Genomic DNA, 15,638 nt, shown 5'->3' with positions numbered 1-15,638 from the left:
TGCCCGTAAAACCTTTCTCCCAAATATAGCCTCCGAAGAAGCAAAAGTATCAAATTTGTAAAATTTTGAAAAAATATGAAGCGAAGACCAAGTCGTCGCCTTGCAAATCTGATCAAAAGAAGCCTCATTTTTAAAGGCCCAAGTGGAAGCCACAGCTCTAGTGGAATGAGCTGTAATCCTTTCAGGAGGCTGCTGTCCAGCAGTCTCATAGGCTAAGCGGATTAAGCTTCTTAGTCAAAAAGAAAAAGAGGTTGCCGAAGCCTTTTGACCTCTCCTCTGTCCAGAGTAGACAACAAACAAAGCAGATGTTTGATGAAAATCTTTAGGAGCTTGTAAGTAAAACTTTAAAGCACGGACCACGTCCAGATTGTGTAACACAAGGATGGAACAACAATCTCTTGATTGATATTCTTGTTAGATACCACCTTAGGTAAGAACCCAGGTTTAGTACGCAGGACTACCTTATCCGTATGAAAAATCAGATAAGGAGAATCACATTGTAAGGCAGATAGCTCAGTGACTCTACGAGCCGAGGAAATAGCTACCAAAAAAAGAACTTTCCAAGATAAAAGCTTGATATCTATGGAATGAAGAGGTTCAAACGGAACTCCTTGAAGAACCTTAAGAACCAAGTTTAAGCTCCATGGTGGAGCAACAGGTTTAAACACAGGCTTGATTCTAACTAAAGCCTGACAAAATGCCTGAACGTCTGGAACATCTGCCAGACGCTTAACTAGCTGACAATCCTTTTTCCAAACCTTCTTGGAGAAAAGATAATATCCTAGCAATCCTGACCTTACTCCATGAGTAACCCTTGGATTCACACCAATAAAGATATCTAAGAGGGGGTTCCACCATGGCTTTTAAACATAATAAACAAGGAGTTTCTTCTATGTCAGACATGTTTATACAGAATAGCAATGAGACTAGCAAGCTTGAAAAACACTTTAAATCAAGTTAACAAGCAAATATAAAAAACGGTACTGTGCCTTTAAGAGAAACAAATTTTGTCAGAATTTGAAAAACAGTGAAAAAATACAGTAAAAAAATGAAATTTTTACAGTGTGTATAATAGGCTAACAGAGCATTGCACCCACTTGCAAATGGATGATTAACCCCTTAGTTCAAAAAACGGATCAAAAAAACGAAATAGACGTTTTTTAACAGTCACAACCAACTGCCACAGCAAGCTGTGGCCCTACCTTCCCCCCAATAAACGACTTTGGAAAGCCTTTGGGCCCTTTACAGATGTCCTATAGCATTCAGAGGGCCTTTGAGGGAAGCTGGATGTCACAGTTTGTAATTTTAACTGCACCAACTGTAACTTTTATACTACAACAGTGGAAATTGTTTCTAGTCAAAATTTAAGCCAGCCATGTGGAAAAAACTAGGCCCTAATAAAGTTTTATCACCAAAGCATATATAAAAACGATTAAACATGCCAGCAAACGTTTTATATTGCAATATCATAAGGGTCATCATGATACCAGTCGTTATTAAATCACTGTATTCAGGCTTAACTTACATTAATCCGGTATCAGCAGCATTTTCTAGTGTTTTCCATCTCAAGAAAAAATTATAACTGCACATACCTGATAGCAGAATAAACTGCACGCCATTCTCTCGCTGAAGTTACCTCATCTGTGTAATCCCCTCAGACATATGTGAGAACAGCAATGGATCTTAGTTACAACCTACTAAGATCATAGTAACCTCAGGCAGATTCTTCTTCTATTTACTGCCTGAGATAAAATAGCACAACTCCGGTACTATTTAAAAATAACAAACTTTTGATAGAAGAAAATAAACTAGCTATATTTAACCACTCTCTCCTACAACGTCCTTGCTTGTTGAGAGTTGCAAGAGAATGACTGGGTATGACAGTTAGGGGAGGAGCTATATTACAGCTCTGCTGTGGGTGTCCTCTTGCAACTTCCTGTTGAGAATGAGAATATCCCACAAGTAATGGATGATCCGTGGACTGGATACACCTTACAAGAGAAATAGGCACACGCAACAGACTAGAAGGTAAGGAGAGAGAAACATTTATGATACCTTTATACAGTGTGTAATGTTAATAATAAGTAATTGATAACATTGTACACTGTCATATTAATAATAAGGAATATGTGTGAAAATAACTTCTTGTGTTCCAAAACAACATTGATATGTGTTAAATATTAATCATTTGAATTAGGGCATTGTGGGCATGTCTGTTGCACTGATTATTTATATTGATAATTCCATAAAAGTGATTATTATACATTTTTTAAACTTAGCGAACGTAAACTTTGATGAATGTATGTCCGGTTTTTAAAAATCCTATTAAAAACAGGGGCACTCTCAGTCATCAAACTTTTAGGAGTTTTGTTAAAATACTTACCTTTTCTTCTTGAAAAGCTGGAGCAGTGTTTCTCCCGCCCGCCGTTCGTCTCTTCATAGGTCAGAAATGAAGACTCTGTCTTCCTCCAATCACGGCATGGCCTCAGGCAATGTTTGCGCTGGGGGGAAGCCGTGATTGGAGGAAGCCGGATTCCTAATTGCTGACGTAAGAAGAGAAGAGCGATGAGCGGAGGAAGCGCTGCTCCGGCTTTGCAATAAGAAAAGGTAAGTATTTTAACAAAACTGCTAAAATGTAAACTTTGATGAATGAAAGAACCCCTGTATTTAATAGGATTTTTAAAAACCAGGCACACATTCGTCAAAGTTTACATTCACTTTAATTGATCGAGTAGCATCTTTTAAAAACAGACATTTCTAGAATGCCACAAACAACATGGAAAAAATGTAGATCTTAATTGCATTGACACAATTGCTGGGGCAAATCATACTGGTTTGGATAATTGTTTGATTTATACAATTAAATATGTAAAATTACAGGAACACATACTAGCAATGGACCATGAACAGAACTGCTTCATGATAAATTTAGGGGTATTTAGTGGTGATCCAACAATGGGTTTTCATATGCTCAAAAAAACATGTTTGTGATTGTGCTGACAATGAAAAGAGCTAATTGGAAACCATTAACATTCCTATAATTATCAAACAATAAAGATTGACCCCCTAAATTCCTAACAGAATGTGAATGATTTTTCCATAAAAGGCGGTATAGATATAGGGCAAGTTTACAAGTGAGTGATATTGGGGTTATCACCACTGTTTGCATGCTAGTAGCGCTTCTACTTACAAGTTGAAAGTAATGGCGATTGGTTAAGCGCAATTGAAGTTAACGCACGTCGGGATTGAGTGTCTTCAGAGTTACACTCATAATAACACAATCTAATAAAAATTATTTAAAAAAATATTGCACAAAAAAGTTATAAGGGCTGAAAGATATGATGTCTCAGATGTTAGAAATAAAAGGCAGAGAAAGGGCTTCAAAATTGAGATACATACATATGTCTAAATATGTGTTTGTACTTATGTTTTTATGTATTTATATGTGTATATATGTATTTACACACATAAATACATATGTACACATAAATATATATATATGTATTTACAGACATATTTACACATATAAACACATAAATACATATGTACACATATATAGCTATATATAAATATGTGTGTGTGTGTAATGGAGCCCTTTGCAGTCAAGCAAATGAAAATATGAAAAAAAGAAAATGTATGCAATATTCATATTTAATAAAGTGTTATGCTGTGTATTAACTGTAAATATTTCACATTCCAATGTTCTGCACATAGCAGAATATTTTCTATGTATTTATAAAAAAATATTCCTTTATATATCTGTATATATCTATATATATAGGTATAGATATATGTTGTACCAAAATACTATCACATCACACTTCAGAATATGTGATCGGGTTCGCGTGCGAGTAGGATGTTAGTGTTTTTTCCCCACTGTTTTTCTCTCCATTGACTTCTATGGGGGAATACGTTTATGCGATTGTGATATTTTAACTTCGGCTTTTTGCGCACATCAGTTTAGCTTGTGTTCAAAAACTTTTTACTTATCATTTGTAATACAAATGCTACCTGACATGTATAGAAATCTTTGTTCTAGCAGAGTTAGCCTGCGAGCGAGAGCGTTAAATACCACTCCACTTGTAAATCTGGCCCATAGTGTTTCAAACTGCTTTATATGGTATGTTAATTGTATCCAGTTATGTGGCTTTTAATCCGTACAAGAAATGGATAATGCAAAATATGCGAGTCATTTTTCTAGTTTTGGATCCTATAATCTTTCTTTAATCTATACACTTGTAGCTAGGTATTCTAATATGCAGCACTAAATGGATAACTAAGGATAATTTGAGATGGCCTGTCATTTAGCTCATGTGGTTAGGTATTTTTAACACATTGGGCCCCATTTATCAAGACTACAATTGCTGGTTTTGTGGTTATTATGTCTCAAAGTCCATGAATGAATCATTCATCAAAATTATCAAGCCATTGGGCCCCAGTTATAAAATGCTTGGCAGACATGGCTCGCTCCTGGGAACCTGCAATCAACTTTTGTGCGGCTTGAGGGTAATGATGAAACTACTGCTTTTGACAGAAACAGGGATGCCTCCAGTGGAGGCTCCTCCATTTGAGCACATTCGCACGTGCCCCCCTGAAGAAAAATAAAAAATATATAATTTTTCCAATAGCCCCCTATTGAAAAAATTATATTTTTTTTTACCCCCCAGAAAAAAATACAATATACACTTTTATTTTATTTTTTAAGTAAAAGTGCCAAAATATTACACAAATAGCTTACATAGATACACAGCCTGCCTGCCTGGCCCCTGTACTAAATTTTAATCTATCTATCAAAGCCCTACCGCACGTGCGATAGCCTAAGCTATGGCACTATGCTTTGCGCAATCTAAAATTGCCTGCTGCGCAGCTCCCAGCCTCCCCATCCCCATGCTTAGCTGTTCGCACACTTCAGCCTGTGCGAGGGGTGGGAGGGACTCGAGGGAGACAGGCAGCAGGCCATCAGCAGCCAAAGACAGAGTCACACAGAAGAGCCGCGTCATCAACTCATCATTCCCATGTGATCATGTGACATCCTTTTGACTGCCTGCAGACCGGGAGAGTGAGAGTTGTTGCTGTGATGCCCCAGACAGTGTTTGCGCGCTAAAAGGTAGAGGTAAGGGCTTATGTATTTTTTTTATTTTTGTGGTTTGATCACACCATGTTTAGTTACTAATATAAGTTATATTAGTAACTAAACATGGTGTGATCAAACCACAACTGCTCTGCTGTATATTTAGTCATTTGTTTCCGGTGGTGGCCCAGTGTGTATATTATACACACAACTCTAGTAACATGGCACAACAGGCAACTTCATCAACTATATTTGAGCCTGGCCGGTGGCCGCTGTCACTTAGGCTGCATCTGCCGAGTGCTTCTGACTGCTTGTTTTTCTTCTCTCTCCCCCTTGAAACTAAAGTTACAGCCTTACAGTAATGCTAACTAACTAACCACGCTGAACTGGAACTTCCTAAACACAGATATCTATGCATTATATATTGCACGGTATATAATGTATAGATATCTGTGTTTAGGAAGTTCTAGTTCAGCGTGGTCAGTTAGTTATCATTACTGTAAGGCTGTAACTTTAGTTTCAAGGGGGGGAGAGAGAAGAAAAACAAGCAGTCAGAAGCACTCGGCAGATGCAGCCTAAGTGATTGTAGCAAAAAAGCAGACGCACGTTACTAGCTTCCTCCCCCAGTCACCCTTCAGTAGTTTAGACCAACAGTCTTCCCTCCTGCACTGTCTGCTAGAATTGAGAGGTAGAGCAGAGGAATCTAAGCTTTATGTGGTGCAGTTTAGCTCCGTGTGCTAAACACTGCATATATCATCTTGACAGGCAGTGTTTAGCACACGGAGCTAAATCCCACAGCATAAAGCTTCTATCCTATGTGAATGTCTGTGCTTGCTATTTAGCAATACCATCTCTGCAGAGTGTGCAGGCTAATAAATTCCAGCCAGGGGGTAGAGTCCTTATTGGCTGCCTAGTGCCTCCCTTGTCAGTGTTTTAACTATTCAGGTATTAAATAGTTTAAATTACAGTGGCAAAACCATGATTTCCCTATGTAAATTTGCCAACACTTTCTGTCTCTGTATCTCTCCCCCCTCTCTGTATCTCTTCCCCCTCCCTGTCTTTGTATCTCTACCCCCTCTCTGTCTTTGTATCTTTCCCCCCTCTCTGTCTCTGTATCTCTCCCCCCTCCACCTCTCTGTCTCTGTATCTCTCCCCCCTCTCTGTCTCTCTCCCCCCTCTCTGTCTCTGTATCTCTCCCCCCTCTCTGTCTTTGTATCTCTCCCCCCTGTCTGTCTCTGTATCTCTCCCCCCTCTCTGTCTTTGTATCTCTCCCCCCTCTCTGTCTTTGTATCTCTCCCCCTGTCTGTCTCTGTATCCCTCCCCCCTCTCTGTCTTTGTATCCCTCCCCTCTCTCTGTCTCTGTATCTCTCCCCCTCTCTGTCTCTGTATCTCTCCCCCTCTCTGTCTGTGTATCTCCCCTCTCTGTCTGTGTATCTCCCCTCTCTGTCTCTGTATCTCCCCTCTCTGTCTCTGTATCTCCCCCCTGTCATTGTATCTCTCCCCCTCGCTGTCTCTGTATCTCTCCCCCCTCTCTGTATCTCCCCCTGTCATTATATCTCTCCCCCTCGCTGTCTCTGTATCTCTCCCCCCTCTCTGTATCTGTGTTTGTATCTCTCCCCCTCTCTCCCTCTTCCCCCTATGTCTCTCTCTTTCCCCCTCTCTGTATCTCACTATCCCCCTCTCTGTATATCTCTCTCTCCCCCCTCTTTGTTGCTCTCTCTCTGTGTCTCTCTCCCTCTCTCTCACCCTTCTCACTATGTCTCTCTCTCTGTATATCGCTCTTTATCTCTCCCTCTCTCTCTCCCCTCTCTGTCTGTCTCTCTCTCCCCCCTATCTCTCTCTCTCCCCCCTATCTCTCTCTCTCTCCCCCCCTCTCTCTCTAATAACCATAAATTATATGCAGGTAACCTCCAAATGTACATTATGAAGAAAATGTAATAATGAGTTAAAGGGACACTGAACCCACATTTTTCCTTTCATGATTCAGATAGAACAATTTTAAACAACTTTCCAATTTACTTCTGTTATCTAATATGCTTTGTTCTCTTGATATCTGTTGTAAAAAAGGATACCTAGGTAGGCTCAAAAGCAGCAATGCACTACTGGGAATTAACTGATGTTTAGTGCCTGCACATATATGCCTCATGTCATTGGCTCACCCAATATGTTCAACTAGCTCTCAGTGAGATATTGATGCTCTTTCAATAAAGGATACAAAGAGAATGAAGCAAATTTGATAATATAAGTTATATATAGATATATATATATACATACACACACACACACATTAAAATGGGCGGGGCCATCTGAGGGGCGGGGCTAGTGCTCCCCCATCCTCAAAAGTCACCAGCCGCCACTGGATGCCTCTATCCTGTGTCTGTGTCACTATTAATAATGGCACTTATAGTTGTTTACAATTGATACAGTGATAATCACTTATCCCAGTGATAGGCAATGAGTATATTTCATATGTAACATGAGTCTTCTAAACAGGCTCATAGTGCTTTTAAACAGGAATGTGACCCTGCAGTAAGAATGTTTATACACACCGTGTCAGTGGGAGAAAAGATTATGGGGCTGACAGGGAACAGAGTGTGGAAGTGAGTTGTGAGGTAAAATGACGATGTGTTTTCTGGGGGTAAATATGGTCATTATCTTTTACAGGATTGGAAATGCAGTGAAACCCCTTCACACCACTAGTTACCCCTCTAGATTATCTCCCCAAATAACCCCACTTTGTTAAATTATTATCATCACTTTGTCAGCATCAACAGTGCATGTATTGCAATTTACATACATGAGAATTACTTACTTTTTCTTCAACCTCCTGTCTTTTTCTGCTTGAGTTCCAAGTTTGCCTAAACCCAATGAATCTTGAGCACCTGGGTCAGTATCCATGAAACCTGTTGGTATAAGGTAAAGAAAAACACCATATTTAGCCACTATTTATAAATAAATCTATTCACAATATTCTACTTATTAGTAACAATTGATATTTTAATAGGGACATAAAATATACTACACTATATGTATTAAACGGCAAGAAAGTCAAATTAAACTGCCACGGTTGTGAATTTTCAATTTACTTCTTTCATAACATTTAATTTGTTCTCTTGGTATCCTTTTGTTTAAAAGCGTAACTAGGAAGGCTCAAGAGCAACAATGAACTAGTGGATGCTAGTTGGTGATTGGTGGATATACACATAGACCTCTTGTTATTGGTCTGCCAGACGAGTTCAGCTAGGTCTCAGTAGAGCATTGCTAATGTGGAACTGATTTTAACTATGTGTTTAACCCATTTTCAGGGGTGAAACAGATAGTAATATGCAAGCAATAGTGCAATAATAAAATGCTATAACACAACAGCAATTTCATTTTTTTGTGCTGATTTTAAGACTCCTAACCAAGCCCCAAAGACTTCAGATTGCTTCTGTTTGTAAAATGAGCCTTTTCATATGTAGGGGAGAGGGTCAGCTCCCAGACCCTCTCAGTGAGTATCCCAGCTTAACCTTATAAACAGTGCTAATTTGGGAGCTTCTAAGTAAGTTTTTAAAAGGTTTTATACAGGATTCTTAGATCAGTATCTGTTATGGAGTTATGCAAATACTGTGACTCTGTTTGTTTATGGTAACATTGCATTGCCCTATACTTCCTGTTTCAACCTCTGACCTGGATGTAGTTCTATAGTTTAACATGATTCCTCACACTAACAGCTTGTAGTGTCTTCATTTCTATACATGAAACATGGTGTCAGAAGTGACTAGAATCAGGACTGTGCCTCTTGTTTGGAGCACAGCAGCTTTTGGATACAGCACAGCTTTGTGAGTTACAGCCTAAAAGGTTTTTTTGTGTATTTTCTGCTATTTGAGAGCTTAGAGACTTAAAGACAATATGACTGCCATGAATCGCATACCTCCCACAGGGTTGAATGAGAAACCTGAGAAGAGTCATGAACAGTAAATGCAGACATGTGTATAAGCACAATCTGACCCTCACAGCAGTGCACGCAGCTGAGAAGAGTCATGGGCAGTGAATGCAGGCATGTATCCAAGCACAATCTGACCCTCACAGCAGTGCACGCAGCTGAGAAGAGTCATGGGCAGTGAATGCAGGCATGTGTATAAGCACAATCTGACCCTCACAGCAGTGCACGCAGCTGAGAAGAGTCATGGGCAGTGAATGCAGGCATGTGTTCAAGCACAATCTGACCCTCACAGCAGTGCACGCAGCTGAGAAGAGTCATGGGCAGTGAATGCAGGCATGTGTATAAGCACAATCTGACCCTCACAGCAGTGCACACAGCTGAGAAGAGTCATGGGCAGTGAATGCAGGCATGTGTTCAAGCACAATCTGACCCTCACAGCAGTGCACGCAGCTGAGAAGAGTCATGGGCAGTGAATGCAGGCATGTGTATAAGCACAATCTGACCCTCACAGCAGTGCACGCAGCTGAGAAGAGTCATGGGCAGTGAATGCAGGCATGTGTATAAGCACAATCTGACCCTCACAGCAGTGCACGCAGCTGAGAAGAGTCATGGGCAGTGAATGCAGGCATGTGTATAAGCACAATCTGACCCTCACAGCAGTGCACGCAGCTGAGAAGAGTCATGGGCAGTGAATGCAGGCATGTGTTCAAGCACAATCTGACCCTCACAGCAGTGCACGCAGCTGAGAAGAGTCATGGGCAGTGAATGCAGGCATGTGTATAAGCACAACCTGACCCTCACAGCAGTGCACACAGCTGAGAAGAGTCATGGGCAGTGAATGCAGGCATGTGTATAAGCACAATCTGACCCTCACAGCAGTGCACGCAGCTGAGAAGAGTCATGGGCAGTGAATGCAGGCATGTATCCAAGCACAATCTGACCCTCACAGCAGTGCACGCAGCTGAGAAGAGTCATGGGCAGTGAATGCAGGCATGTGTATAAGCACAATCTGACCCTCACAGCAGTGCACGCAGCTGAGAAGAGTCATGGGCAGTGAATGCAGGCATGTGTATAAGCACAATCTGACCCTCACAGCAGTGCACGCAGCTGAGAAGAGTCATGGGCAGTGAATGCAGGCATGTGTATAAGCACAATCTGACCCTCACAGCAGTGCACACAGCTGAGAAGAGTCATGGGCAGTGAATGCAGGCATGTGTATAAGCACAATCTGACCCTCACAGCAGTGCACACAGCTGAGAAGAGTCATGGGCAGTGAATGCAGGCATGTGTATAAGCACAATCTGAACCTCACAGCAGAGCAAAAAGAGAATGTTACAGCCATTTTAGATGCACTGGAAGCTTATTTTAAACCTTCTAAAAATGTCATTTATGAAAGATGGGTTTGGATGCTGCAAACAAGAAGAGGGAGAATTTCTTGATAACTTTGTTACACGCTTGAGAGAAAAGACAGCAACTTGTGAATATGGTACTCTAAGGGGTGAAGTAATAAGGGACAAAATTGTTCTCGGTGTAGCTAGTGAGGCGTTTACTAAGAGAACATGACAACTTTAAACATAGCCATTAAAATGTGCCGTACAGCGGAGCTCACTGACAGATCTTTGAAAGCTATGGAACAGGACAGACAGCAGACCGACAGCATAAACATTGCAATGCAGCAGCCACACATAAGCAAACCACAGCAACAATGCCACCTGTTTAGCACAAATGCTGCAAACACTACAGCATGCAAATATTGTGGGACTGTGCATCAAAGAATTAAAGAGCAATGCCCGGCTTATGGGAAGTCTTGTAGGTCTTGTGGAGGAACAAATCACTTTGCTATCGTTTGTTTGTCAAGTAAAAGACAGCCATCACTAGGAAAGTTACACACCATGGAGAACACATCTGCATATGAGGAAGAGCCACACTGCTGAAGTGATATACAGTAGTGAATTGATCAGAACTGTGCAAGCCAGAGGAAAGAAATGGATTGTCACTTTAAATTTAAATAATAAAAGCCCCAATCCTGACAGCTCGATTCAGGAGCAACATGTGATGTAATGTGCTTGAGAGACAAAATGATGTTAGCACCAGAAGTACATCTACTGCCAAGTGACACCAGACTAAAGTTATACTCAGGTGAGCTTATGAAATTTCTAGGACTCTTCAGGACATATGTGGAAGGACAAACAAGCTAGAGTTAGAAATTGTTGAAGCCTGCCAAAAACCACTGTTATATGGCTCAACCTGTGAGTGTCTAGGGCTGATGCATTTCTCTATCCCCGCAGAGCTCAACATGATGGACAATCAATTCAAAGGGCCCTTGACGAAACATTTGCTATTAAAGGAATTTAGTGATTTTTTTACTGGGCCAGTAGAATCTGTACCAGGGAAAGTTCATTTCGATCTTGACATGAATGTCCCTCCAGTACAATGCGAACCACGCAATGTGCCAGTGGCCATAAAACAGACAGTTAAGGCGCAGTTTGACCAGTATGAGGCTGATGGACATTTAGCAACAGTGACTGAACCAACTGATTGGATAATTAACATGGTGATTGTAAAGAAACTTGATAAGCTAATATGCATAGATCCCAAATTCTTGAATCAGGCACTGAGACGATCTCACTAGATCATACCAACTCTCGAGGATGTTTTGTACAAGCTGCCTAAGGCATGTCTGTTCACGCTTGTTGATGTCCGGGATGCATTTTTACAATGCAAGTAGCTACATGACAACCTTCTGGACTCCATGGGGCAGGAAAAGATGGCTCAAGTTGCCTTTTAGAGTATCAGTTGCACCAGAGGTGTATCAACGTAAACAACATGAACTATTGGCTGGACTCAGTGGTATCGAACCAATAGCTGATGACATCCTTGTGGTTGGCTGGGGGGATACAGATAGGGAAGCAGAGCAAGATCATGATGGCAAACTATTGGAACTGATTAATCGTTGTAGGCAGGTGAAACTAAGACTTGGCATGAAACAACTGCAATTCAAGGTCAAAGAGGTCCGCTTCCATGGACACATACTATACCTTTGAGGGTTTGAAGGCTGACCAAGAAAAAATCAGAGCTATACTGGATATGCCACAACCAGCGCTTCATAGGATTTGTTACCTACTTATCAAATTCCTACTACACCTCTCAGAGGTTTGCGAGCCATTGAGAAGGTTTTTGAACCAGGATGCAGTTTTGCATTGGCTTCCTAAGCATAATAATGTGGTGTAGGACATCAAACGTTTGGTCACAGATACACCTGTCCTGAAGTACTATGATGTTACAAGACCTGTAACTATTCAAAGTGACGCAAAAGTGGACTAGGGTGTTGCCTATTGCAAGCTGACCAGCCTATCACTTTTGCTTCAAGAGCACTGATCCTTACTAAGCAAAACTATGCACAAATCGAAAACGAATGTCTGAGTATTGTGTTTGCCTGCCAGCGCTTTCATCACAACCTCTATGGTTGTGACAAGATCACGAAAGAAACTGACCATAAGCCTCTGATATCTATTTTCAAGAAACCACTTTTGTATGCACCAAAACGTCTACAGAGCATGTTGCTCACATTACAAAATTATTGCCTAAATGTTGTCTATAAACCTGGACCTGAAATGTACATTAGTGACACTCTTAGCAGAGCTACAGCAGCAAGTGGTACACCTGAGAATGCACAACACACAGTTTGCAATGTTCAACAGGACCTGGATGTTCTGTCTCAGATTAATCATTCAGACTATTTAAACGTCACAGACCAACGATTGCTTCAGATAAGACAGCACACAGAAATTGACAAGAGTTTGCAAGCACTTAAGTATGTTGTTCTGAATGGTTGGCCAGATTCAAAGGCAGAGGTCACATTTATTGTAATAGAATACTGGACTTTCCGAGATGAAATTGGCATTCAGGATGGTGTACTGTACAAGGGGTCAAGGGTCATCATTCCTAAATCATTAAGATCGGAGATGCTGACGCGTATTCATGTCAGTCACATTGGTGGAGAAGCATGCTATAGGCAGGCACGAGATACCCTATATTGGCCCAACATGCAAAATGAGATTAGAGACTTTGTTAGTCATTCTTCAGCATGCAATGAATATGCACAGTCACAACAGAAAGAACCCATGATGTCACATGTGCTGCCCACACGGACTTGGCAAATTGTAAGCATGAATTTACAGAATTATGCTGGGGAAGATTTTCTTCTAATCATTGATCACTATTCTGACTTTTGGGAGATTGAGCTCCTTCCTGACCTGTCTGCTAAAACTACAATCAAGCGTTATAAAGCACAGTTTGCATGTCATGGACAGACAGAAAGGGTAATCTCAGATAATGGACCTCAGTTTGCATGTGAGCAATGCAGACGGTTCTCTACAGATTGAGGGTTTGAGCATCTTAACTCTTCTCCGCAGCACTCTCAAGCTAATGGCAAAGCAGAATCAGCTGTAAAGATATTGAAGAATCTTTGCAAAAAGGCCCATTATACATTGGAGGAACACCCCAACTGAAGGCATAGACAGTTGTCCTGCACAGCGCTTGATGTCAAGGAAGCTGAAGACTTCATTGCCAGTGGCAAATAAATTACTTGAACCTTGTGGGGTAACAGGGGTACTGGAGAAACTGTGATGGAGGAAACAGATCTTCAAGCTGACATATGATGTGTCTGCCAAAGACTTACCTGAACTAAGCATTGGAGAGCCAATCCGTATGAAGCCACTCCTTGGTGACAGGACTGGTTGCTGGAGACTGGGTACCTGTGTTCAGAGGGTTGCTCCTCGCTCATATCTTGTGGATGTGGAAGGCAGTCTCTACTGCCGCAATCGAGTGGACCTGCGAGTGGCAGAACATCTCACCACACAAGCCTATAAGCATCCTGCACTTGAGCTTCCCAAGGCTCTCAATCCACCTAGTCCTACTGGACTACATAAGCAAGGCAGAGACAATACTGCTGTCATATCAGAAGGATACAATGAGGATGACATAATGCAGCCTCTTATGCCAGCAAGTTCTTCTGTGCCAAACACACCAGCCAGGAAAGAGGGTAGCTCCTTATCAACACATTCTAGAGCTGAACAGCTTTCCCCAGGCAAAATCCCTGTGGCCTTGCGTAGCGGTCGAGTTTAAAGACCACAAGATAGACTCAATCTGTAGTGTATATATCAGTAATGCAGTATGTTATATTTAAGACTGTTTAGGATCTGTTTTAGGTCAATTGTTATCAAATTTTGGATTGAATGTAAAAAGTGGAGATGTTATGGAGTTATTATGCAAATACTGTGACTTGTTTATGGTAATATTGCATTGCCTTATACTTCCAGTTTCCTGTTCCTACCTCTGACTTGGATGTAGTTCTATAGTTCAACATGATTCCTCACACTTCATTTCTATACATGAAACAGTATCTGTGCATATTCTTCTTTATAGTAGTGTCTATTACATGCAGTTTTTTCTCCATCTATAATCACATCATACAAAATGTTCAGTGATTCAACAGTTAAACATATCGTGGTGAATATAGGTGTCTAACCAATATCTAATTTGATCACTTGCAATACTCCCACATTCAAATTCATTTTTTTGCCTAGTCCTAGATAAAGAATAATGCAATAATAATATTAAGACCTCTATATATGATGATCATTTTAAACCTTCAAAATTGTAATTAAATGCAAAAAAAAGTTTTATAAAACATTAAAGGTACAGTCAAGTCCAAAAAAAACTTTCATGTTTTAAATAGGGCATGCAATTTTAAACAACTTCCCAATTTATTTTATCACCAATTTTGCTTTGTTCTCTTGGTATTCTTAGTTGAAAGCTAAAACTAGGAGGTTCATATGCTAATTTCTTAGACCTTGAAGACTGCCTCTAATCTGAATACATTTTGACCACTAGAGGGCATTAGTTCACATGTTTCATATAGATAAAATTGAGCTCATGCACGTAAAGTGACCTAGGAGTGAGCACTGATTGGCTAAACTGCATGTCTGTCAAAAGAACTGAAATAATTGGGCAGTCAGCAGAAGCTTAGATTGATAGAATTCTATCAGTCAATCTGAATCTAAGGGACGCCATCTTGGATGACGTCATTTAAAGGAACCTTCATTCTGAAGAAGATGTTGTAAGAAGAGGATGCTCTGCGCAGGATGAAGATAGAAGATGCCGCCTGGGTGAAGACTTCTGCGGGCTTGGATGAAGACTTCGGCCGTTTGGATGAAGACTTCTGCCAGCTTCGATGAGGACTTCGGACGCTTCGTTGAGGATGGATGTTGGCTCTTCAGAAACTGTAAGTAGATCTTCGGGGGTTTTATTTTTAGGTTAGGGTTTGGGCAGCAATGGAGCTAAATGCAGTTTTACGGACAATGCCCATACAAATGCCCTTTGTATTTGTATGGGTAACAAGGCAGGGCAGCAGCTTCTAAGGCTATTAAAATACTAGCATGTATTAAAAGAGGCATTGATTCAAGGGAGGAAAACATAATTCTGTCACTATATAAATCCCTTGTAAGACATCATCTTGAGTATGGAGTGCAGTTCTTTGGACCGATCTCAAAAAAGACATTGCAGACCTTGAAAAAGTTCAGAGAAGGGCCGCAAAGCTAATAAGGGGAATTAAGAATTTAAGCTATGAGGAGAGGTTAG

At 40.8% G+C, this 15,638-nt stretch overlaps 1 protein-coding gene across 1 annotated transcript in view; it reads right to left on the bottom strand.

Moving 5' to 3' along the window:
* Positions 1–15,638, bottom strand: part of PPFIA2 (PTPRF interacting protein alpha 2) — a 728,675-nt gene that overhangs the window by 150,000 nt on the left and 563,037 nt on the right. The window contains exon 19 of the mRNA XM_053716934.1: positions 7,884–7,974. Within this exon, the coding sequence (XP_053572909.1) occupies positions 7,884–7,974 (91 nt within the window). The remainder of the gene's footprint in view (positions 1–7,883; positions 7,975–15,638) is intronic.

Source organism: Bombina bombina, chromosome 6 (genome assembly GCF_027579735.1).
Source record: "Bombina bombina isolate aBomBom1 chromosome 6, aBomBom1.pri, whole genome shotgun sequence".
Taxonomy (NCBI): Eukaryota; Metazoa; Chordata; class Amphibia; order Anura; family Bombinatoridae; genus Bombina; species Bombina bombina.
This window is presented reverse-complemented; position numbering and strand designations above follow the sequence as displayed.